Raw genomic sequence first — 25,936 nt, forward strand, 5'->3', positions numbered from 1 at the left:
GTCCTGTCAGGACGTTTCCTTCCTTTTATCAGTGATGCTGCAATTAGAGAAATGGACAAGCAGTAAAAAGCAGCTCAACTCTCGATGAGTCAAATCTGAGGACAAATTAGTCAGCTTAAACGTAAAAGCACAACATTACAGTTAGTGAGCTACATGCTGTCACAGTGTCACAGCCAATGACCCACTATGACTATGATTACTGTGACTAGACACTCAAGTTTCAGCACAAACAAATACGATCCGCCCTCCTCGCTGAGGAGCAGCACATCTGGGAAGCATTTTCAGTCCGTGGTTACAAAAAGCAAATAATATGGACGCTGCTACGTCAGCGGGGACCACCAGAAGAATCCCAGCAGTACAAAAAAGGGAAAGAAATTAGCAGGAAATTAAATCCGTACATGTAAAAACAAAAACAGAATAATACAATTGAACACAAAACTAATCAACTGATCCTAAGTCTGGCAGCCAAAGCCCTCAGAGGAAAAAGGCATTGTACATTTCTCATAAATTCCATATTCATCTTGTTAATATTTTTTAAAGCTGATGAGTTTAAGCCTGTCTACAGTTTGGGACCACCTGCATCATGCTTCTGATTTAATCAGTGTGTCACGTCTGTCGTCACAGATGCACTTTAGGTGTACTCATCGGATTCCCAAAATCCAGCTTGTTTCACTGCTGTGATCGCTGCGTGATGTATTCGAGGGGCGGTTAAGTGAATCGTGTCGAGGTTGGCTGCTCAAAGTGTCTTGAGAGCAGTGCTGTTGTGATTTGGCGCTATAAAGTTGAACTGAATAGATCAGATTAAACCACAAATTGGATGAAATTATAAACCTCTGCAAGAGTGCGAGGCAGAGGAGCTGAGACAAACCCAAACAAATATAAACTACCGCAGATGGAAATAACAACCTTCTTGTTATGTTGGGTTCAGCCCGCAATCAAGTGTTTGGCCGGGCTCCAGCTTTTCCTCACCGAGTAACTGAAAGAAGCATCGACACAGGAATCGTGCCAAAGTGATTTATTTTATTTCCAGGTAAACATTTGATCTTCATACAATTACATTTCTAAAAAGTGAACATACTTAAACCAGCAGACGGAAACAAAACTCAAATGGAAAGAAACAAACGGAGTTATTTAAATACAAAACAAAAAGAAAATATTATTTTAGCCATTGCACTTGAACTTCATAAATACAAGAAAGTTCATTTCTCTCTCTGGCCCAAAGAAACACGACGTACAGCACATTCAACCCATCGCTCACGGGTTCGATCGCTCCGATTAGAGGAAGCCCGACCGCGTTGCACCAACGTTGTTGCATTCCTGTCATTATGGGATGTCAGAGAGAAACGACTCGTGTTTATGGTGAGAGCTGAAACGATTAGCCGGCTAGTCTTTATTTGTTTTTCAAGCAAATTAGCCCGAGACGTTCTCGGCTTCCTGTTACTCAGATCTGAGAAAGCGGAGAAACAGGAAGCGTTTCTTCAGCACCATCAATATACCGTGTAACATTATAATAATCACTGCTTTACTCATGGATGAATCAATTCTGGACTTTTAAAAAATAAGGACAAAAACCCCTAATTTTTGACAGATTGATTGTTATGAGGGGAAAACTCGAGCTGAGACTCGCAGACAATCCAAACAAACTAAATGCATCCGATTTGTTTTTATTTCCTCATTTCCTGAATGACAGACTCTGGCAGATGACATTATTTGTTATCACTGAAAGGCTCCAAATGTAACTTTCTCACTGTCAGTAACTTCAGTCGTGACCTCCTACAGGAACGAATGAAAGTAAGAGCAGCTCTGGTTCTGTTTACACCAGTTTTACCTTTTGGTTCTCAAACTGTGGAGTGGGTCCAACTGGTGGGACGCAGAGCATCAGACTATCCCACTGAGCCGACGGCTAATGAAATAAAATTGAACCTGGATCCTGTTTTCTTTACCTGATAAACGTGTTGAGGTGTGCGATGTGACTCAGTGAAGGCTTGAGCTTTACACATGCAATTATTTAAAAATAGAGGAAATGATTTCCACACTCACCCCTGCAAGCCTGAGCCGGATAAGAGGGTAAGATTACTCATTTGTTTTACATTTCCTCATTTTTTGAATGACAGACTCTGGTGGATGGCACATTTGTTATCACTGACTATCACTCATTTCTCTCTGATTTCAGAAAAAGTTGAGAATCCTTAAAAATCTCTCTTAATAAAAAGTCTGAATATAAAACTGTTCAAAAACGGCACTGACATTTGAGATGGTTTTCTTTTTGGCCGTATTTGATAAAGAAAAAGATAAATTATCATCTCAGAGAGATCAGAAACACTTGATTTATTTTCTTTTGAATAAATAATTTGACTTTAATCTGTCAAAAATACACCAACAAGGTTTTAGACTTTCAGATCTTTCAAATCCATAATAAGATGAGCAGAATTACCCAATAAATCATGATGTGCACAAAATATTTGTTTTCAGCCTTGACAGGGAGACAAAGATATCAGATCTGCAGTGAAAAAGATTTTTCATGTTTTTGTTAACCGAGCTTTCACTGGACTCGAGAAAACCTAAACTCCCAGACAGACGGGCATCACGAGGCTTTTGCAGAAAATTAAACGTGTTCACTGATTTGGAGGAATAACGGCAATTTCACTCAGAGATGCAAACACGGCCGCTGTGCTGAAGACGGCCCAGATCATCTTAAAGTGGGAGGTCGGCCAAGTGTAAATCGTGCTATTTATTCTTAATCATCATGAATATGCAATTTATTTTCTGTAACGGTGACTAAATGTGCAAAGGTTCCTGTGCGAACTTTACTGACATGCAGCTCGGCAGGTAACCTCGTCGATATAAATTGCTCTTTGGAAACGTGCACTTTTAGATTTACATTTTAATCTGAAAATCTGAAAAGAACTTCCTCTGGAGCAGCTCATGCGTGCAGCACAAAGCAAGCCTCGCCATCCTTCACCGTCCCATTAAATCTGCCTCCGCCCTGCAGCCCTCTGGTCTCCTAACCCCGTCCTCTTCTTCTGCAGTGGTTTTACGGCACAGTCTGAACACGAGCCCCACCACCTGCTCGTCTTGATGCAGAATTGATTACAGGATTACTCAGATTTCTGTGGAAACTACGGACTGATCGTTTCAGCTCTGCACGACTATGAATTTAGCGTACATTATTTGCACCCGAACGAGACGAGAAAACCCCGCCTTACATCCATGACGGTTAAAAAGACACACATACAATATACACATCGTATTAACATAATGGCCAGCCATGGGATTTCTGCCTGTAACACTTGTTTTTTAAAAACGTACATACAGAGAATTCAACACGCGCCCTCAAACGTTTCTAGTAAATCAATCAAACCGACGCTGACAGTTTCTGCTCGCTTTAAATTCTGCAACATTTTTGGCAGCTGGGAACGTTTCACCTCTTCACAGAGAGGACACATGGGAGTATCAAAGTGCTCTTTGCTTGATTCTTATTTCCTCCCCACACCCGCCTTCCAGCGACCCCCGACACCTTCCTGCGTTTCCCGTTCATGCCACGGGGTCAAACAAGTTCCCACGTTCCTGTCGAACGCTCTCCCACCTGACTGATCCACGTCAAGCCCTCAAATGTGGTGCTATAGTTTGCTCCATTTTTGCAGTGATAGTAAGTGTGATGAATATTGTGCAGCATAAAGAAAAGAAGAGAGAGAGAGACAGCTTCATTGTTTTGTCATAAAAAACAAGCTCAATAATCAAACCTTCCACCATGTGAGACGATGGGAGGAGACGGACGCCGCTGAGCATGCGTGAACTCAGCTTTTTTTTTTTTTTCTTTAAAGATGAGCAGGAAAGTCGTTTTCACGAGAAAATCCCGAGTCCATGTACAAACTGTACTACTGTACTGTTAGACGCCGCTCAGCCGCGTTATCAGCTCACAGTCCTTAGTGTTACTCAGGCGGGGGGTGGAAGGTGGACTTTACGAATTTTGCTTTTTTAGTTTTGTTGTTAAAGTTTCGTATTTCGTCCAGCTCCAGTCTTGGTCCTTGAAAGATGGAAATGGAGGCGTTAGTAAAAGACAACCGAGAATATGTAACGTGCTGAAGTGCAAATATATCTTAATTTCTGAGTTTTTAATAAGTTTTGGATGTTAGTTGCAAACAGTCTCGTTTTACAGAGTTTTGATAACGCTTCACAACAATCATCATTAATAAAAGATAATATGACACCTTAGTTTACAGTTAAATATTATTATAATTAAAAACCTAATATTTGTTAACAATTAATGGTCTAACATTTTGACTTTACAACAATCATCTACAGTCTTTGATAAAACTTTACTAAAAATGGTTAAAAAAAAAATCACTGCTAACATAAGTTGGAAGTGGCAACTTTAAAGAGAGATGCACCATGTTGGGTGTGCTCTGTCCCAATTGTTGCAAGGCTTCAGATCACACCTGGAGCATTTTAGAGTGAGGTCTTTTATTTTGAAAAGCTTTTCTCTGTGTGACCTGCTCTATTGAACTTCAAACAACTTCTGTTGAGAAGCTGCCACTGGAGTGTTTCTGAAACACGCGGCAGCACATTAGTTAGAATTGCCGGCATTAATGCGAGTTGGCGGGATAAGCTTCAGCGCCTGCGTCAGAGCTGAAATGCGACCCAGCGGCGCCCCGTGCATTCTCACGGTTAGGCGTGAGACCAGTCGGACTATAAACGCTACATGTGTTTCATGGAACTGACGCTAAAGGAAACCTGAAGCATAACTTGCAGTACTGTGTTGAGAGTGCTGTTTAGAGTGACCCCGTGAAATGCACGGCTCACTGCACGCATTCATGACCATGACCGGCTTCCACCTGGTGCACTGCGGTGCGTTTCAGAAGCAGCGTTCTGTACTGCATCTCTGGAAAATAACCTCAGATCTCAAGATGCATACAGAAACTACAGAGAGAATTTCAAAATAAAAGACCCCTGCTTCCAAAATGCTCCTGGTGTGACGTGAAGACCAGTGAAGAACGGAAGAACACCTGGTGAAGTGCATCATGTTGTGCTCAAACTGAGCTGTTTGTGATGAGCTTGGAACAAAAGTGACTTTTACTGAAAGACGTTATTAAAGTATTGATCAAATTTTGGAGTCAAATGTCAGATTTATGAGTATAAATCAAGCATTATGGCTTCGAATGAACAGCAGTACTTGGTAATGAGAACAGCCTCAAATAATTGATTATCAGCTAGGATAACTCAATATATAACTAAAACATGAAGACATGAATAAATATGATTAATAGCATCCCTACCATTTAAATAACTATCAATTTAACTATGATTTGTTTTTAAATGTTGGTTATTATAAAGTGTTAGCTTGTCATCATCTTTAATAACTGATAAAAATATAATTCAAAATGTATAATATATATTTATCACGCTAATAAATATTACTATATAATATACAGGAAACTGAAAACTCTGTGTGATTCTGTTTTCTTATCACATCTGCAAGCTTAAAAGAAACAAAAAGTTCCTTCCTTCATGACAAGACTAAAAAAAATAAATAAATAAAAATAAAAAAAATGAAAAAAAGAACAGCGAGGTCCTGTCCTGTTCTCCTAAATTAGATTAAAGACATGCTGACAGGCCTCAGGTCCTTCACAGATGCAGATAGGAGACGCCTAGTGCGTCTAGTTTCCCAAAGGGAAAATAAAAATAAATTAAGACTTTATGGCTGATTTAAATGCAGCCCTCTCCAATAACAAACAAACCTTAAAAGCAGCAGATAAAAAGCAGCAAACTCACCACTATGCTGTTGGCCTGTTCGTCAGCAGCTTCCTGCATCAGGCTGGTCAGCTGACTGAGGTACTTCTGGTTCTCCTGCAGGAGTCGTGGGGCAGCATCACTGAAGGAAACGCACACAATTCAGACACAATTCAGTCACATGACGCCTCCTTCATATGCACAATGTGTTTACTATCTTGCAACAGAAAGAAGAACGCCCAAGGGCAAAACACAAAGCACTGGCCTACAAACTATATATATGGCAGTATGTTCATGCTTCAGTCATGTGCACAGTTATTATTATACTAACAGTTTAGCTAACACAGGCTGGAAATGTAATGAAGAGAACAGGCTGAAATAATATTTAGAAAAATGAAAAAGATAATGTACCAACTACGAGCATTCTGAAAACACTTTTCCAAATGCAATGCTCCAATGCACAGGATCTTCCTCAGGCATGCGTCTTTTTTAATGCTTCATAAAAACAAAACTATTATGACTCAATTATTGTGCATATTCCAGGTCCCAAAAACTAAGTCCAGCTTTTGCCTGCAGTCCAGCTTGTACAGCTCCCTGCTGGTGAGCTCTCCTCCCAGGTCTGGCAGGTGCTGCAGCTCTGTTTTTTGAGTCATGTGGGTCATTTGAATCATTCTTCATCTTTCTTTGAAGATTATCTGGGAAAAGCCAGCTGGGTGGAGACCTCAGACCTCTAATAAAGGTAGACCTAGGAATAACTCAGGATCGCCCCAGGTGGAATTGGAAAATGTTGCTGGGGAAAAGAACCTCTGGCAGGAATACATGCTTAGTCAGCTGCCAACAAGCCCAAACTTTAAAAGCAGAAGGAAAAAGAAGGATGGAGGGATTTCATGACACACGAGTCATTCCTGGAACTGTGACAGACATATGACAGGAACAAAGATTGCCTGTGGCGTCTTAACTCCTGGGAATCTTCTGTTGCATTGCACAGCTAGTCACAACCTTTTCCAACGCTTCAAAATGACCTGGTGTGCCAAATAAGTGCCAAAACGATCCATTAATAAACAGTTCATAGGGCTTAAAGACCTGAAACAACCATGACCCCCAACCAGCCAGCAACTGGTAAGAGAGACTGAATAAAGCTTCAGTCTCTCTGGAACATCAACAGGGAGTTGATGCACCAGTTAGGAAGGATTCACACGTTCACTTTGGACATGGCGATCTGATCGACTGCATTGATTCAAGCTCCAGCACCACAGCTGGTTAGCTTCAGGTTACTTTAGCTGTACCCATGGGCAGATATGACCTGCACTCAGCGAGTCATCCATCCTCAAATGCAGTTAAAAAAATAAAAAATAAAAAAATCAGACAACAATATGAGACATAATGAGGAAAACATATCAACATCATGTAGGAAATGAAAGATATGATTAATAGCTACTGGAACAAAGCTGTTTGTATCGTTCTCTTCTCAGTTTGAGACCGACCGAGTCCAGCTGTGGCTCAACAATCAGCCCGTCAGACCACTCAACAATTTGGCTGAGTGAGTCAAATCATGACCATTTGTCGAGAGAGGAAGATGTCTGTGAAGTCTTTTGTTTTATGTGAGATTTCCTGTATATGAACAGGAAATTACTAAGCTGTTTTTATTCACATATACACATCCACATTCACAAACAGGTACCTCACCGTGTCGACACTTCCTTAGTAATTTGGCACCAAGTGAAATAAACTACCAGCTGTTATCAATGCTGAAGGTGCTTCTGCTGAATTCTATGTTAAAGGAGTGTGAACATCTCACTTGTAGAGCTGACCCCAGTCCCAACACGGCTGAGTGGACGTTACCTGTCATTTGGCCCTGGTAGGGAGGTCAGGGGGTGCGGGGAGCTGACGGGCTGTGCCGACTGGGACCACTGAGAAACCTGCAGCAGGTTGGACGACTCGGGACTGGCTGCTATCGAGCTCCGTGACGAGTTCTGAGCCTGAAGGAGAGACAGAAACACACCGTTACAGGCAGCAGTAAAAAACACGCCTCCCCTCTCCTACAGCAGGAATGCAGGCGGCACACCCTACCGCTCACTCTGTGTTTGGTACTTTATAGCAGCTGAGTCTGAGGAGATCACAGAAAGTACAACAAAGCTCACCACCACTGGGTCTGACAACTGCAGAAAAGGGAATCAGAAAATGAATAAGTGAACTTAACCTATTCCAGGATATTACCAGGATCCAGCTCCAGCAATTAGAGGACTTCCTTTTTTCTTTTCTTATACACCAGTACACTAAATTTATCTGAGCTGGATGCTGATCAGACAAAACTTCTGATATTCTGTAGAATCAGAGAAAAGCTGATGACATTTTATTCTTAGTTGTACATAAATAGTTTTATCCAGCAGTTACACAACTTCCCCCACTTCTTTGCATCATGCCCCACACTACATTTCAAAGACAAATGAAGTCACAAACTTGGAAAAAGTAGACCGGGCTGCTAACGACTGATGTAGATTTACTCACGCAGGCGATCTTAAGTAAGTGCCAGAACTCCCTCTGTCTCTTGATCTGCATCTGCATCACGGTGTTGTCAGCGTCCTTGATGTTCTCCAGAGTTTTGTCAATCCGGGGAAACAAGTCAATGATCTTCTGTTTGCTGATCAGGATTTTACTGTTGGGGTGAGACAAATCAGGGAAAACATAAATGATGTTTTCCACCGTCACTGTGACTCTTTAGACAGACTCAGTGTAGACCTCACACCGGGGATGGATTCAAGTTCTGGAGTAATTTATGCTCCAAAAGTTTCCTCCTCAGCAGGGAGGGAGTAACTGAAAATTCAGGGGGTAAAGTCTGCAGCTTAAACTTTCCTTAATACCAGCAGACGTTTTATGTGTTTAAGAGCCGTCACTTCTTTATAAATCAGTGGGTTAATCTAGGCCCTGTCCTCACATACACGGGATTTTCATCTACACATAAACATTATTTCATGTCACTGAACTTTAGATAAACTCCTTCCAGGGTCAAGATTTCTATAATCTCTATTTCTGTGCTTACTTGTGGGCGAGGAACATGAAGACTTTTCTTGCAATATCAAGGGTGTGCACTGTGTTGTTGTTTGCAGGCTTTTGACTGGTCAACATGAATCTATGAATTGGGGTTATAGTGTCACCTTTTGCTTTGGCGGCACTTGATACTGTTATTTGCATTTTCATGTGGATGGAGATGAGTAGGAAAACATCTGAACCTGTGGATTCAGCATTAACCTGCCCTGAGAGAACATATAAGTTCCTCGAGATAGGTTAAAAAAATAAAATAAAAAATAAAAAAAGTACTACAAATATGCATTACTAGTACCGTGGCACTTAAGAACAAATAAAAGTGTATGAGACCACAGATAATTAACAGTAATCAGAGGTGTAAAGCTCAGGGTGAAATCAAACTGTCAAGCATGGGTGGACCCTCACCTGAGGTGTGTGAACAGATCTTTGAGGACTTTGTCTTGGTTCTGGACTGTCTGGATGATGGCCTTCACCATCTCAGAGCTGTCGCAGCTCACATCAGAGTCAGGTACTAACCAAAGGGGGTGGGGGGGGGAGTTTAAACAACACCTCAGTTTAAAGAATGGATTAATTTCTCTTCTGATTTCAGAGTTTTAAATGATCCATTCAACGTTTCTTACCTTTGCATTTCATCTTCAGTTGCTTGTAAAGTTCGATTGCCTTTTCTTCCCTGCAAAAAATTATTTTATCACATTAAAATGTTCTTCTTTGAATTCTGAAGCTAAGCTCATGATCAGATTACTCTCTGAAGTTGCATGTTTAAAAACACCACTGGTATCCTCTCCATATGTGTTGAAGACAGGCACTGGTCAGAACTTTCACAGCAGCACCAAGGACGGTTTTTAATTTAAAGTGGCACGCTTTCAATCCAGTGCATGACGTGACAGCAATTCACAGGATTTACAAAAGAAAAAGTAGTAAACTTTTACCCAACAGCAAACTAGTTTGATCGACTAAAATGTAGAGCAAAGTCTTTTCCCTGTGGAGTGAAGCAAGATGCATACATCCAGGTGAGGTTACACCAGCACTTCAGCACTTCATTAAGCTGTATGAAACTTCAGCCACATCCCTTATCTTCACTGCGATTATGTTTCTTTATTAACTTGGTGATATGTTGAGGTCTGGCCTACATGGGGGTTTCTGCTGTATCATTTACTGAAGGAGGACAGCGAGGCTGTGGTGAACCGGGTCTTTAGACCCTATGTTACTAAAAAGAGGAAGAGCACCGAGCCCATCATTATGTCTCTACTGTCAACAGTCAACACCAGGATCAGAAACTTTCCCACAGAGCCAAGGCTAACCTGGTGAAAACACATTTTTTAAAGAAGGGGCACTTTAAGCTTTCACTGTGCACAGCTGCACATAACTGCAATGACCCCAGTTAGAGTTCAGCTGGGGCTCGTTACTGCATCTGGTACTTCCTAACGTGCGTTCAGACCAAATGTGTTCAAAACACACAAATATTTCCTTCCCACAGTCGACAGGAGAACAAGGAGGAGTACAACCAACGGCTGGAATCAAGTTACAGTCACATATTTTCAGCAGTTACCACAAAATGCAATAATTTCACTCACTTTTCTCCAAAGCAATCTCCTTTTTCCTTTTCCCTGCTACTATCTTATAAAAAAAATTCGAATAACACAGCTCTGTCCACAAATGGAGCCAACAAGCTTGGCCTTCGTTTATGATCAGCAATGGCGTCTGGAGAATCTACAGACACGATTACACTCATGTACAGAAGGAAAAGACAATGAGAGGGCTTGGAGGAAAATAAATGAAATCCTAGGACTTCATGCTTATTCCCACTGAGTCAGGAGAGTCCACTCTGTGAGAGATTCTGAGGTGGCAGGCTTTGATGACACAGCATGAAGTGGATTTTTCACTGAAGTTGGATATTTGAGCTGTGGATGGGGATTTGCCTCCATTTACATCACCTGACATGTATTCTCATTAACGTTGCTACAGACTTTGTAGTCCTGCATAAACTTCACTTTATGTTTGGCTGAACATGGTTGAAATGATGATGTTATCTCCGGGTTAACCTGTTTTAATTAATTAATTTGTTTATTTTTAGTATAAATAAAAGATTTTAAGCCAATTTTAAACACTGCCTCTCTGCTCCCGACCTCATCTTTATAAATTTTGATGTGACAAGCTTAGTGTCTTCGCATCAGCAAAGCTTTTATTTTGGAGGCATTTTTCCAACCGTAGAGAAACGTCCGCCAGCTGATGGTCAGTCAACATCGAACTGTTTGCTGTACCTTTTCTCTGCGCGTGTTCTCAAGATCTCAAAGTAAATGAACTTTTTCACTGACAAAAATCTGCCAAGCTCATGGTGGCGTGGTTAGTGGTCTAAAGTTGCCTCACAGCAAGAAGGTTCGTGACTCAAACTTCCTGGTCAGCTTCTCATTCTTCACCTTCTTGCCTTTTTAAGTGCTGTTTACACATTTTCCCTGTGCCTGCATGCTTTTTCTCCACAGTCCAAGTTTATTAGTGTTTTCTTTTACTGGACTTGGGTGTAGACCGTGGAGCTCACGTGCCCCCTTTATATGAGTCAGCACAGCTTTTTTTACTGAGATAAAGTCTCACATCATGACTGGCTCTAAAACTCTGAAGTCTAAGGAGCTTGGAAAGAAAAGCGACTGGATTTATTTAAAGGAGAAATAAAAGAAGTCCTTAAATTACCATGGTGATGACTGAGAACTTACACAGTGATCTAAAGTCAAAACTTTAATTTATACTGCTTTGAATCGCTACAGAGTCTTTGTAAAGTGATCCTTTGTCATTTCTGCATGTAGATGTGCATTTTCTCTCTTTAGAGATGCAACATGTGGTTACATCTCTACGAAGGTGGATGTAAGGTTACAGTGTAAGTTATAGCACAGGACATCAGAACAGGTTGTGGTTACAATATACCTACAGTACAGATTTAACGCAGACGTAAAAATTTGCTTGTAAATAGTCTGACTTTTAATACATTGCTGTTAGGAAATACTGTCATCATGGGGTTCGTTTAGATTAACACGTCACCGTCTTTTGCTGCCTATGAGGAAATTCCAAGCTAGTATAAAGTCACAAGCTTTACACAAACTTTTGTGGAATGACTAAAACTTCCTAAAACGAAATAAAACGAATAAAAGTTGCCGCAATGACAAAGACCGGGAAACTTCCACTAACTAGATAAAGGTAATGAACGTATGCAGGGCTTTTGTTTTTCCCCAGTTATTTCGTCAGTTATAAGCGCACAGCTCAGAAACAAACGTGCATGTTGATAGAGGATTTTTAGAGACAAAAAAATCGGAGTAAACACGTTAAAAAAGTTACTGGGGAAAAAAAGGAGAACACATAAAAATATGAAGATTTCTGTATAATTAAATATAGATGTCAGTTTCCTTTATGATCACTGTGGTAAGGCAATTGGGAGCATCGCACTGAAATAAAACATATTTGTCCTTCACGTGTTAAATGCCTTTCAGCATTAGTAATGTGTCCCATATTCTTTCACACAATTGTCCTCTTTGTCCCACATTTATTTGTTGCGATCTCGACCTCTTAGTCATGAAGGAAGGTTTTTTCTTCCCTCAATGTTATACATCTGTTTGTTCGTCCAAACAGAGCTGGAAACCTTCTGGAAAAATTCTCCATCATGACATTTATGCACACCACACAACCATCCTTACAAACTGGTGACTGAGTGGACTGTAAACAGGCAAGAAGCCGGGAGTCAAATTTAGATGCATTTCCATGTGCTCTGTACACAAGTCCAAAGCATGTTGCAAACATTCAAAGTACATCAGTATACAGTCAAAGTGTGTGTCATATTTGAAATATTTAGTGTGCATATAAATGTATTCATGATGTAGGATTGTTTTTGGCACCGTCCGGTCATTTCCTCAGGTGAAGCGGGGACAACCAAAAAGTGTCAAAATCATCTGTAGACACCATTATGCACACCAACCAAAAAGAATCAAAGGCCAACAAGTGACTGTTACTTATGTCTTTTAAATTAGGTGAAATGTGGGATTTAGATGGCTCTTGATAAATGTCCACAGATTAAATCATCTCAGGTTAAACCCTTTTAATACTCACAGCTGCTCCATCTTGTCCCCTTGGCGTCGGGCATATGGGCTCCTCTGTAGTTCTACTATCTCAGAGTGCAGAGCCATGATCTCATCATCCAAATGGCTCACCTCTGCCACCTGCAGGACAGACAACGGATCAACCAAAGGCTGCTTTCGGAAGCCTTTGCACTGGTAAACATCACAGTGATTCCTACACGTGTTCTTTATTAAACTGAATTTAATACATTTATCCAGGCAAATGTTTTCATTAGCAAAGTGCTTCGAACTGAGCCTCCTCAGTGACTGTGATCCTGCAGATGAACATCAACTCCACCATCTTGGACTGCAGTAGGTGAAGGTAGTCCTTGTTCTGGTCTGCAGCCCTCACTGTAGGTCAGGGGATCACCTAAGAAGTGACTTTGGAACCAGAAGAACTACTCTCACCAGCTGCAGTCCAAAATGAGAGCAACCTGGTAAACCTACTGCAGTAAACCAGTAGGAAAAAACAAAAAACATGAAAGAGCCTGGACTAGCTGGTTAGCAACTACCAGTCTGTATCTTATTTTTAAGAGATGAGTTACCTGAGCAAAAGCTGCAGCTCTTTCTTCGTTCTCCTGCCAGGCTTTCAGCATCTTTTCTGAGGCTTTGGACAAATCAGACAAATGTGAGCTCACCAAGCACCCTACAACATGTTTACTGAAACAAAGAGCAAACAGCTGCCAGCAAACACTCACATATGCCATAATGCATCTGATCGCTGTATTTTTCCAAGTCATATTGGATGCTACTCTTGAAGAAATCCAGCTTAGCTTTGAGCTGCTGCGAGAAGCCGAACATGCTGTTTTTACACCTGGTCAGGTTGGTGTTGTAGCGGAGGAGGCTCAACCTTGAGGGGGAAGGAGGAGATGGTAAAAGGCGGAGGACTGAAGAAGACAGGCTGACAGTCCAGCCACAGCTAAAGCTTCCAGAGGAGCAACAGTCACAAGCACCAGAGTGTGAGGAGCAACACAACAGAAAGTTGAATTCAAACTAGGACTCGGGAAGAATTACACTGGAAAATAAGCAGAGCTGAAGGGTGTGTACGACACTACAACTATATTCAGCTGACAACTAAATCATTGCTCTAAATATTCAACCAACAGTTAAATGTTGGAATAAAATTTACAGAAAATGTTTAGATGGGTTTCTTCAGGGCTCAACTTTAAGGCTTCGAGGTAAAAATAATAAAACCTGGACCAACAAATGCAATTACTAAAACTATTAAATGTTTTTTTTTTGTTTACAAAAACTTGCAGATAAATAAGGAGATGCTGGGATTCCTAGCTACTAAGCAGAAGTCGTGAGTGTAACAAAGAGAAATGATTTAAATAGCATAAACAGAATTGAGAACCGGTTTCAGTTTTGAACCCGTTTTAAGTGAGCCACCGTGCTGAGACTCTGTGCCCAGCGCCTTATCACTTTCTTTCATAAATGTTGGTGTGTCACATTTCAAAACAATGATGTCAGCCTAATAACAGTTGGCTTTTTGTACACATGAGTCACCAGGAAGTTAATTTCTTTCCTGCTCCATTTCTACACTTTGTCCACACTCAGAAAATAATGCAGGTATCTAAAGCCTGTGTAAGTGTGCTGCTGGATAAGAGCAGAAATCATAATCTATTTTATTTTGGTTAATCTTGATTAGTAATTAGGATTACTTCATAACTTAGTCCACAAAAATATCTTTTTAAAGGAGATTTCTTGGAACTCAATTTAAATAATAATAAAAAAACACCACATAAAAACCATAATTTTGACCGTACGGCCCATCCTTTGAGGGCAACCACCGACAGACGGGAGCAACATGTGGCCCAAACGGCAGTAGGCTCACGTGCACTGAAAAACCAACATAGTAGCCACATTGAGAGAAACAAGGAACCAAGAGTCAACCAATACCTCACACAGCACGTACAGAAGTGGATTATGCAAGAGTAAAAGGAATCTGGATGCAACCATTAATGGTCCACTCACACGTTCACGCACAGTACCCTTATACCACTTTCAGTTCTTCTGCTTCTGCTTTTTTGTTCTGGCTGGTGCTGAACATAATTGTTTAAAATTATGAACTAAAATTAAAGTCTAATATAAACAGAGCTACTGATGCACTACTGATACTGATGAAGTATGGTGTCTTTTCATCCGTAGCAAACACAGAGTATTATTTCCTCCTCAGAAAAGAAAAACTAATATTATTAATTTGATATGAAACTAATATCGGTCGTTTTATTTCTGTGTTTGACAATAACTATTCTTCACCAAAACCACAACATCTGGTTGTACGCTGCTAGGATGTAACATAAAACACTCTTAATGAAAAAGCTCAACTTACACTGTTTAATATTTAAATAGCACAGACGCATAAAGCTGATGTTATTTCTGAATCCTGTCATGGATTCACATTGTAAACCATGATCTGGGCTAAAGCACATCACACACGATTGTTATGGGACTCACATGGCAGCTCTCTGCCCCTGGAAAAGTCTGCTGTAGTCGTCTTTCAGGCCACAGATGTAGCTCACAGCTTCACCCCACACCTTCTTCATCACCACCAAAGGCAGCTGCGTCTTGGCATCTTGCACTGGGAAAATAAAAACCATGAAAGTTTTTATACAGAGCAGAAGAGAGCCAACACTGTCATGTAACAGTCCTTTTCATTTCAGAAACTGGAGTCACTTCATATGAACTCACCAATGGTGTTGACTTTCTCAGGCAGACGTCTGGCACTGAAGGGGCCGGTGTACTTGGTGATGCTCTTATCAAACAGGTAGACAATGTAGCTGTCCCACCCTCTCTACACAGGAGGAAAGAAAACCATTACAAAGATCTCAAGTAGTGTTTTTACAACTCAAGAGAGTGACTTCAAGTCTCTCAGAATAGATGCAGTTAGAGGGAAATGAGTCATGATTATTGATAGATGTAGATTTTTCGAAACACCGTTGCTTGATGTTGTATATGCTCCAATAAGCAAACCAAAACATAGCACAGGTTGTTTTTTGCTTCTTTTTTTTTTGCAGGTAACAGAACGTAATCATGCATGGGTAAAACAAACAATCAAGATTTTCAGCCCTGTGATTTGTGACAGATCGAACTGATTTACAGGTGCTGAAGCAGACACTTATAGGTGTCATATAGTGACGTAAACAAAACCCTAGCAAACCCCACAGTGATTCAAGACTACATCATGTGATATTTATATATTCATGTTGCTGTGATCGTATGGATTATTTATTTATTTAATAAAAAAAAACTTTGGTAAAGCCACTGGTGTCACAGGCCTGAAATACTTTCAGTTTAGTGACCCTCCACCACTGGTACTGCTGTTGGTGCACAGATAAAACACAGCTACATAAAATTAAGTGAACAGATGGACAACACGGCCCTTTGTCACGGACACCCGATGTAGGAGAGACAGGATCAGGCCAATGGATGTATCCCAAAATATAAAGACAGCATGGCCAGGGATAACAATCAGTGAGGAACACCGCCAATAAGCTGCAACTTTAGCTCCTTGGATAACAAGATGAAGATGATGATGATTTTTTAATTCATCAAAAAACTCAAAGCTGTTATGTATGATTATTTTAATAATAAGTTATTGTACATCATCACGTGTGATTTTAGATTTAAAATCCTTTCATTCATCTAAACAGTGGTTAAATCAACGCACCACTCCATCCAGGACACACTGTGCAGCGGGCTTCCTGGGGTCCAGTGACACTCCCGTCTCCTGCAGCAGTTCCTGGTTCACCACCTCGATCTTGGTCTCAGCTTCGATGCGCTTCTGCAGACTGTGGAGACTCTCGTCAGGAGTTAGCTGGAAGGAGTGGACCTGCGCTGTGGTCATGTTCAGGATGTGGACGACCTGAAAACAGAAAACCCGTCAGTATAAACTAAACTACTTCGTGATCTATCATTTTCTGCAGTATGTATCGCGGTACATGGGCCAGCAGAGGGCTGCAAGAATCTAATTATTCTTAATATTGATTAACTGCTGCCTCACCAAAGAGCTGGAATTAATTTATTACTAAAAACTGGCAGATGGGGAGGGCTGTGACAGCCGAGGCCAGCCAGTTCATTTTTATAAAGATTTCAAGTTGTTAAATGTTATGTTTGGTGAAAGCTCTAATGTGTAGCATAAACTGGAAATACTGGAATTCTTATTAACAACCCTCACTCATCCCAACACACTTACACCACTTTCCCACAAGAAGACAAAAGAAACCAGAACATGGATTTGGAGAATTGCTACACAAACAGTACAATACATGTGTGTGCTTGTGTTTTGACAGCATTACTCCACTGAGACTTTTGGCCTCTGTTATGTCACAGAGAAGATGCTTTTAAATGAGGTGGGATTACAGGATTGTGTCAGATATGGGGAAGAATATAAAATCTCCACAGCACTGAAACATTCGAGATTTTGTTGCAAAACCAAACTGAACAAGAACCCAGTGGTCACTGTGAATGAGGCCTGGAGCTCCTTTGCGTAGAAGCAGCCCATCACTAATCACATATTTACGGTAGAGTAGCGAGAAGGAAACCAGAACAAGTGAAATCCTCTGGTCTGGTTTATCTACCTGCACAGTTTATAATGACGTTTGTGAAGGACAATGTACAGACTCTGCATCACCTCATCAATACTGTTCCTAAGTCAGTTTTTCCCTATTACAGGAACTGAGACACTAAGTGGGAGAAAGTAAAGGATGGGTATATAAAAATATGGGTAATCCTGAGCACAGAAAAACAAAAACAAACATTTCCCCATTGGCTAAAAAACAAAAAACAAACAAACAATCAAGGTTTCTATTTCAATATTTCTAACAAGACAACAGAAGTTTCCAGACCAAACTCCCTTAAAAAAGGTTGGCATAGAGTTAATCCCAAGAAGATCCGAGTCCTCAAGTATGGGTCTAAATATGTACATCACAAGTTTGCAAGCTTTACTATCAACATTTATCGCCACAAATCTGTAAAGACCTATAAAACATATTCAAATGACTAAATAACCTTTGAACATGACTTGTACTTCTATATCTATAATAAGTTTTTCTGGAATTTGAAACATCATCAATAATCAATATTGTTTAGTTTTAAAATGATTTCTGATACTAACAAAACAGAAAAAAATGTGACAGATTTTTAAAAAACGCTGCGTATCTCTTAGCATGTTTAGGCCTCCTTTAAATGTCACTTTGGATTTTACCTGTGTTTGTGTAAACTGCAAAAACCTGCCGTGTGGGTGGTGACCGTTAAGTTACGTACAGGTGACCCATGTTGAATGTGACGTGCGGAACAAATGCAAACAGAGAGCATAACAATAAAAAGAATTTCGATTTATAATAAATCTTAAAAAGAAAAATAGATGACAATAATTCCTGTATGAGTGACAATGATGGTGCACAGCTTCTTTCTTTCAGATTGGCCCACCAAACATACAAACGCTACAATCAGTCCAGTGAGATTAGCAGTAAAATGCCTAAAAGTAGTGAAAGCTTCGGTGGCAGCTTTAGTATTTCTTGTCTTTATAATTTTAAGATGAGAAAAATAAAACACTAAAACTTTCTAGGGCACTGCGTGTCATTGCAAATTACTGACTGAAGAGCCAGCTCTTCCAGTGCCTCACCTTCATAATCAGTATCTGATCAAGGAGTTCAAAGCACAGGGGTTTCTTGGTTTCATGGTTCACTTGGCCTCCTCTGTGCACTGGATCCCACTTTAACATCAGCTGAAGCAGCGCCTCCATCGGCTCCAACAGCGTCCTGTACAAAACCGGTTAAAACATTTAAAACAGGTCTTCAGGGAGGGTAATTAACAACAACCACAGTTCACATGCTCTCGGCTATTTTGCGTTCCATTTAAATTACTATAGCACAACACCATGAAGAAACTAATTTGTCCTCACAGGAGACAAACAGCTCAATAAAATAAGGAAATGTCTCAGTAAAAATGATTGCAGCTGACCTGCTGAGATTGTTGGGGTAGGGGAGATGTGTGGAGAACTTGACTTCTCCGTTTAGTTCTTCTACTGCCATGATGTCTTTTGGACCTTTATTCCTCACTTTGCTGGCCCTGAAGACAAGATCAGAAAGGATCAATACCAAATTCTTTCAATACAAAGTACTAGAAGTACTTAGAAGATGCAGTTCTCAATGTACCTCAGTCGAATTAAAGCACAAACATGTGATGTAGAATAAAATCTGACGTGAGAACAGAGCTGGGCTCCTGCATACTCTACTCAGACATCTGACTCATCTAATTTCCAGTAGCGCATACATTAGTGACACAGACTAGGATCAACTTACCACTGCACAGGTTGCAGGTTGTGTAGGAATGGACGGAAACCGCAACTGCACTCGAAGATCATTGTTCCGAAGCTCCAATAGTCCACAGTCACAGTGTACGGTTTATTCTCAAAGAGCTCAGGAGCCTGGAGAGAGGAAAAAAAACAACAACAGTGTTTCGTGTTTTCATAAAACACGAAGTGATCTTTTTTAAAGACTTATTTGGCATTTCCATCCTTTATGTGACAGTAGAGTCGACAGGAAAGTAGAAAAGGGTGGAAGGAATGACCCACAAGAAATGATCTCAATGTGAATCCACGGCCCTGCAGCAGCCGTGGGTCAGCCACTCATCCAGGTAAACTGTAGTGGAGCCCAGAACCTGCAAATTGGCTATTTTTTTTAATATATATATTAATACAGTCATTTTTATGTATTTAATGAAGCCATCCAAAGTGTTATCTTTTGTATTTACACCCTCAATATTATTTCAGAGTTACAGGCTGACTTTGTACGTAGGGGTGAGTTGAAATGTTACCATTTTTATTAGTTTTTACTTTTTGAGCCTTCATGACATCTTTTTCAGAGAAAGAAACAAGATGTAAAAATATACATAAAAAATAAAATAAATAAACTGCCACTATATCAGGTTAACATCTGATCCAAGTATCACAATCTATAATGCTACAATCTTGGTTTTTTTTCCATAGCCACCTTTGAGCATCAGTATCATGAGATGCCATCATATCTGTAAGAAAACTGCACCAATTCAATGTTTATGACACAGACAAGAGACGAGCATTGCCACCCTGGATGTATGTTATGTTTTCTGATAGTTCACTGGAGAAAAATGAGTTTTTTAAGGGTTATATCACCATGTGGTTGGTCAACAAGTTACATCATATGACAGGTCTGCTTTTTCACCTACAGGCTTGTCTTCTAGCCATGATGTGTTCTAAGTCAAGATAATTTTCTGATATAGTCATATTCAATTATTTAACACTCCTGAATGTAGCCCGTGGCTATGAGTTGAAAAAAAAAACAATACAGGTGTTCACATTTTTAATTTATTAAAAAACTTTTAGTCCTAAAAAGGTTTTTCACAATTCTTTCAGCAAATCAAAGGGCCTAAAATTATAGAGCTAGTGTCTCGAGATCAATATACTGATGTTATTACAGAAATCAAGCTGCCTATAAAGAGGTGAGGTGGGAGGCACAGATTGATTTTTCAGAATGACCCTGTTCAGTCATTTCTATAAAAAGGTAGAAAGTAAAGTCAAGGATTTAAAATCTATAATTACTATAACACATAGCACATAACATACACTATCTGAGGATAAATAAATGTTTGCTTTAAGTGTTTACCAGGTACTGAAGTGTGCCAACGAATGAAGTGCACAGACTCCCCTGGTCCAGGTCTTTAGCATAGCCCAAGTCGATAATCTTGTGAACCAACTGCAGAATAAAAAAATAAATTAAAAAAAGAGTATATTTCAGATGAGCAGTCAAACAGAGCGGGCTGTGAATGAGAGGGAGACGGGTCTTAATGTGGACATACAAGGAGCAAAGATAGTGAAGGTAGAGGAGTTTAAATACCTGGGGTCAACCATCCAAGAAAAACACACAGTGCACAAGAGAGGTGAAGAAGAGAATGGAGTGGGTGGAGATGGGTGTCAGGGAGGGTTTGTTTACAAGATGGTAGTGAGACCTGCTGTGATGTCTCAAGACTGTGACACTGACAAAAAGACAGGAGGGCGAGGCGAAGATGTTAAGAGCGACCAGGATAGACAGGATTAGAAACAAGTACATCAGAGGACAGCTCAGAGTTTGAGAGGCAAGGCTGACAAGGGATAGTAGATATATTGGATAAAGGATCCTGAAGATGGAGCTGCCAGGCAGGAGGAAAAGAGGAGGACGTCAGACAAGATTCATGGATGTGGTGAAGGAGGACATGTAGAGGGTTGGTGTGACAGGAGAAGATGCTAAAGATGATATGGAGGCAGATCTTCAGTGGCGACTCTTAAAGAGAGCAGCTGAAAGAAGAAGTAGCCAAACAGAGCAGTCAAAAAAAGGGAAGAGTAGCTGGTTTACCTTCCCGTTGATGTCTTGTAGCACAATGTTTTCCGGTTTAAGATCTCTGTGTATGATCTTGTTTTCATGGAGATACTGGATACCGGATCCTGGAGCAGAAGTCAGACTTAATCAAAGCCAATGACATGTTAAAAGAAGAAATGTCTGAATGAATAAGCCGAACAATGCACATACCAACATCATTAAGTAATGAAAGCACTTCACTTTCTTTCAGACCGCAGCAGTTTTCAGGTTTGCTCAGCACCTGCAAATCAGGAAAAAGAAATCCTATCAGAGCTGCGGTATTTTTTAGAACATGTGACCAAAGGGTGAGAAATGTTCTGAAATTAAGAAGTCTGATATGATGTGCTTATTTTCAAATTCTATTTATCTTTGTGTGTGTACTTAATGAAATGTATGTCTTATATAACTCACTTTAAACAATCTTGTTGAAAAGTGCTATATAGATAACATCAGCTAACTTCACACTATCACTCCATATATTACCTTCTATATATTGGTCACTGTGTGCAGTGGCCTCTATATTTCACACTTTTGATTTTACTTTATGTGAAATTCAGGAGCGGGACCACACTCCAAACACTACCTGCCTCACACACCTGTTTATCATCCTCTTTTATAGGTGCCAGGCTCTGGTCTTGCTCACTGTTTCTCATTAATCTGTTGCCTTTGTTATCTTTAAACATTTTTTTTTTCATTATATTTTGAGTTGTGGTCAGGGCTTGTGAAATATGACCCTGGTCAGTGACTTAAATCCACATACCAATAAAGGCTTCTGATCCTTACTTTTAGCCTGAATTTATTCACATTTTGTCACACTGGAGCCACAGAAAGCACGCTGAATTTCCTACTAAAAGCTTGTTCGCTGTGCACCCATGACTCCCCACAAAACTATCATTGGACAGAAAATATTACAGCTCTCTGGCAAAGTCTGCTGCATATTTTTTCTGATTTCTAAACTCTCCAAATAATATCAATCCCATCTAAATGACCCCCCCCCCCCCCCCCCCCCCCCTCACCTTCCTCAGGTCTCCTCTGGAGCAGTACTCCATGGCCAGCAGTGGAAGATCATTTAAGGCTATGGGCTCCACCTCCTCTGGGACCTCCTGGGCTGTCACGATATTGATATGATTTAACCTGAGTGAGAGATATGGAACCACATTACTTTTTAAAGACATCCAGACAGACTTCTGCACAGTCATCCACTGTCTGCATAACAGTGCAACTCATTCTTGCATCTGCAAGCCTGTGGGTTTCACAAATTGATTAATAACTACCAATAACTGTGAAGAAGATCACACTGTATAAAGCCAGAGTTCTCAGAAGGCCCACAACAAGGAACAAGGAAAGAAAGCTCTAGTGCAAACTTAATTTTATCTGTTCACACATTGTGTCATGCTGTCTGCTTGTTAAGTCTAACGTCATTCACCATTTCCTTGTGTAAAACTTCCTTCAGCTCCAGATTGCTCCAGCTACAGATTAGTTAGGCTAATATAAGCACATTATCACCATGGAGATGTCAGATGAGGGTTGAATCACTTTTGTTTGTTGCCAGATCAAAGCGGACATCTCAAATGATTTAATATTCTTGGTAATAAATATCCTAAAAGCAGACTTATTAATTTTTCAATCTGCACTCTTCTTCTTTCGGCTGCTCCCATTAGGGATCGACACAGCAGATCATCTGTCTCTATCTAAAACTATCCCTCATCTTTTTCTCTCACACCAACCGTCTGCACGTCTTCCTTCATTACATCCATATCTCTCTGTGGTCTTGCTCTTTTCCTCCTGCCTGGCAGCTCCACCTTCAACATCCTTTTTTCCAATACATCCTCTATCCCTCCTCTGCACATGTCCAATCCATCTCAGCCTCGCCTCTAACTTTGTCTTCAAACTGCTCAACCTGAGCTGTCCCTCTGATGTACTCTACTCTAATCCTGCCTTTAACATCTTCCTGTCTTTGCTTTGTTAGCTGTAATTCCTTCAGTGTAAAACAGACTTGGAAGCAAATGAGGATCAGGCTACATCAACAACACAATACATTTAAATTCCTTTGATGCACAGCTTGAGCTGCTGTAAATACTGCACACCTTCATCCTGCAGTGTTAATGAAAACCAGCTTAGCAGGTTTCATATCCAAAAGGTGATCCTCAGGAAAGAATCTGTATCACACTTGGAGCGTACTGCAATTACATGAATCAGACAAAATGTGGTGCTTAAAGTGAATTATACACCAAAACTTTGAGCATAACCTGATATGGAAGCCAAAAAATTTGTCCAGCCAGCTTTGCAAGGTGTGTCGCGTTCACTGTCGCAAAGCTGGCTCTCTTTTTACCTGGTTAGATCACCATGGTAACAATGCTCACTATGGTTATAAGCTGAACATATACCCTTGAGTTTCGGTTTAAAACTCAGCTTACAGCACCACATTTTCACAGATTTTCCAATTTTCAATATGATGAGTATGATACAGATTAGTTTTAGAGTATTAGTATGCAACTTGCTGAGCTGTATTTCATTGACATCACTGAAAAAAAATAGCATGTATTTATTTGATGATGGAGATAATGCATAAATATATTTTTATGCTTTATAAACATCTGCTCATACATCTGTTTTACAATTCAAGAACACAGATTATTCTATTTTACTTTAATGTTGACACAAAATAAAATAATTTCCACAACAGCCGTGACTGTTATGAACACCCTCATTTTGCAATAATGTGTTTTTAACCTTCTAAGACCTAAAGTGCACATTAGAAATATGTGCGCAAAGAAAGGCTCTTGCAGACACTCCACAGGTCAGGCTTGGTAGTCATGATTTGCAAGTGACTTGGATTAAAGTAAGGATGTGAGCGCCTCACTGTCTCGGATGAGCCCACCCTGGATCCAGTGTAGGACATAGTCAGAACAACTGGAGATACACCAGAATGCAGGAGGGCCAAAACCCCATTCTAGATATTCTGCCAGGGTTTACTTCCCTTGCCTCTTGGGAGCAGTGCCATTTATCCACAACTGGGGTAATATATATTAACTTCTCTCTTGTCCTATTTGCACAACCAGTGATGCATTTTGCCACTTTATTTTTAGTATTCTTTCTAGATCTTTATCCCACACTCATCTAACAACATCTGACTTTAGTAGCCATCGCTTCATTGGTCAAGAGGAATGAAATTTATTCTGGCTAAATCATCACTGCGATCTTCATTATCTCTGACTGGGGTTTCAGGTTTTGTCAAGCCAGGTAACAAGAAAGCTGAACTTGATTCAAATGGCACTTTTGTGTCACCTTTATGACACTAAGAAGTGTTACATACAGATGTGACACGTTTAAATAAAAGCCACTAAGGAAGGAAAATAACAAAAAATAAATACCAACTTTTTCATGATCTGGATCTCTCTGCCCCATCTGTCCCTATTCCTTGGTGTAAGCTCCAGGCGACACATTTTTATAGCCAGTTTTTCGTGTGTTTGCTGCAAAACAGACAGCAGACATCACATTATTATACAAATACAGTCAAGGAAAAGCAGGTGGTGATTACTTCAAAACAGGCCATTTCAATTTCCAGCACCCATATCCTCCTTTCCTAAGTTACGTATAGGGTTAGGAACTCTCCTGGCTGGACACTCACCATATGCTGATAGAGGTAAACATGGGCAAAGCCTCCCATGCCCAGCCTCTCTTTCAGTTCCCAGTCCCCCAAGTTCTGGTTCTGCCTGAAGGGAGGTCTCTCCATTGTTGTTCACGCAGCCTGTACCGGAGTGTGGGAATTATATTTGAGTCACGCGACAGAAACACAGCAGACCCTGTCAGTTTATTAAGTGACTGCGCTGTTTGGATTATCACATAAACCTATCAAACACAGGGGCAGGGCTACATACTGGAATGGCTGCTAGGCTAATGTCAGCTCGATGATTTAGCAGGAAAAACGCTACCACTGACGTTTTGTGGTAGTGTGACACAAGTGGGCTGCCTACTCATAGACAAGACATACCCAACTCAATATACCAGACAACAAGATACACATTTGTTTTTCATATTTGTCAACAAACAAGCAGCTAGCTAACAGCATAGCCAGCCAGCCAGCCAACGGTAGCCCTACTAGGAAATAGACGGAGCCGGTTATTAGCTTCCTTGCGTTAGAATATGAAGGCTTCTCGGCGCTTTTTGACACTTACCTGTGGTTTCTATGGAAGTGTCATGAGCCGTGTGCAGTAGAAAGGTGTAACTGGAGTGTGTCTTGTTTTCAGGTCAACGCAGCACCGCGACACTGGACTTCCCCACATAAACGTCACCAGAAAGCCCGGCTGTGTCTCTTGAAAATGAAACGAGGGTGCGTTCAAAAACACAACGCCCACTGCGTTCAAAACACTGTCAAGACTGTGTAAAAGCGGCATTGTGTTTATTTTAAGTCGTGTGTTTTTATTCTGGGGTCCAATAGAGTTTTGTTGATTCATAGTTAAACAAAATACATATTTATACTGCCCCAGAGTCTGCTATGCAGCTCCCCCTGTCCAGCATCTCCCCGAACAGCTCCTGGCTCTTAAAGCCCGCCCCATTAATGCCCACTTTTTCCTGATTGGCAGATTTTGCGGAAGCCTACAGTGGAGTGCTTGTGAAATTACTTTTAAAATAATACTGCCATATTGGTCATTCTTCCAGTTATATTAGCTGACTACTGATACATGT

The 25,936-nt window shown here is 40.5% G+C and overlaps 1 protein-coding gene across 1 annotated transcript; it reads right to left on the bottom strand.

The window, feature by feature from the left end:
- Positions 1-1,000: 1,000 nt before the first annotated feature.
- LOC147323806 (inhibitor of nuclear factor kappa-B kinase subunit alpha-like) lies at positions 1,001-25,766 on the bottom strand. Its single transcript, XM_086304400.1, has 22 exons — positions 25,426-25,766; positions 24,879-24,998; positions 24,626-24,720; positions 22,264-22,381; positions 21,419-21,488; positions 21,245-21,333; positions 20,519-20,608; positions 19,178-19,302; positions 18,837-18,944; positions 18,499-18,634; positions 16,543-16,737; positions 15,564-15,666; positions 15,330-15,453; positions 13,571-13,722; positions 13,418-13,479; positions 12,865-12,974; positions 9,396-9,445; positions 9,181-9,286; positions 8,239-8,386; positions 7,573-7,709; positions 5,773-5,872; positions 1,001-4,027 (listed from the first exon to the last, which is right to left on the bottom strand). Exons 2-22 carry the CDS (start codon positions 24,981-24,983, stop codon positions 3,962-3,964), a joined length of 2,289 nt encoding a protein of 762 aa, XP_086160526.1. The 5' UTR covers positions 24,984-24,998; positions 25,426-25,766; the 3' UTR covers positions 1,001-3,961.
- Between the last annotated feature and the right edge of the window lie 170 nt (positions 25,767-25,936).

This window comes from Aulonocara sp. 'chitande type north' Nkhata Bay, linkage group LG8 (assembly GCF_057382095.1).
Source record: "Aulonocara sp. 'chitande type north' Nkhata Bay isolate Kocher_YH1m ecotype deep benthic linkage group LG8, A_spYH_male_GT1.1, whole genome shotgun sequence".
Classification (NCBI taxonomy): domain Eukaryota; kingdom Metazoa; phylum Chordata; class Actinopteri; order Cichliformes; family Cichlidae; genus Aulonocara; species Aulonocara sp. 'chitande type north' Nkhata Bay.

Coding starts and splice junctions, on each gene's coding strand:
- LOC147323806 (XM_086304400.1), bottom strand. CDS start 24,983: ATGGAGAGACCTCCCTTCAGGCAGAACCAGAACTTGGGGGACTGGGAA. Junction 21,334..21,418: donor TTCATTACTTAATGATGTTG/GTATGTGCATTG, acceptor CTTCTGCTCCAG/GATCCGGTATCCAGTATCTC. Junction 15,454..15,563: donor TGAGAAAGTCAACACCATTG/GTGAGTTCATAT, acceptor TTATTTTCCCAG/TGCAAGATGCCAAGACGCAG.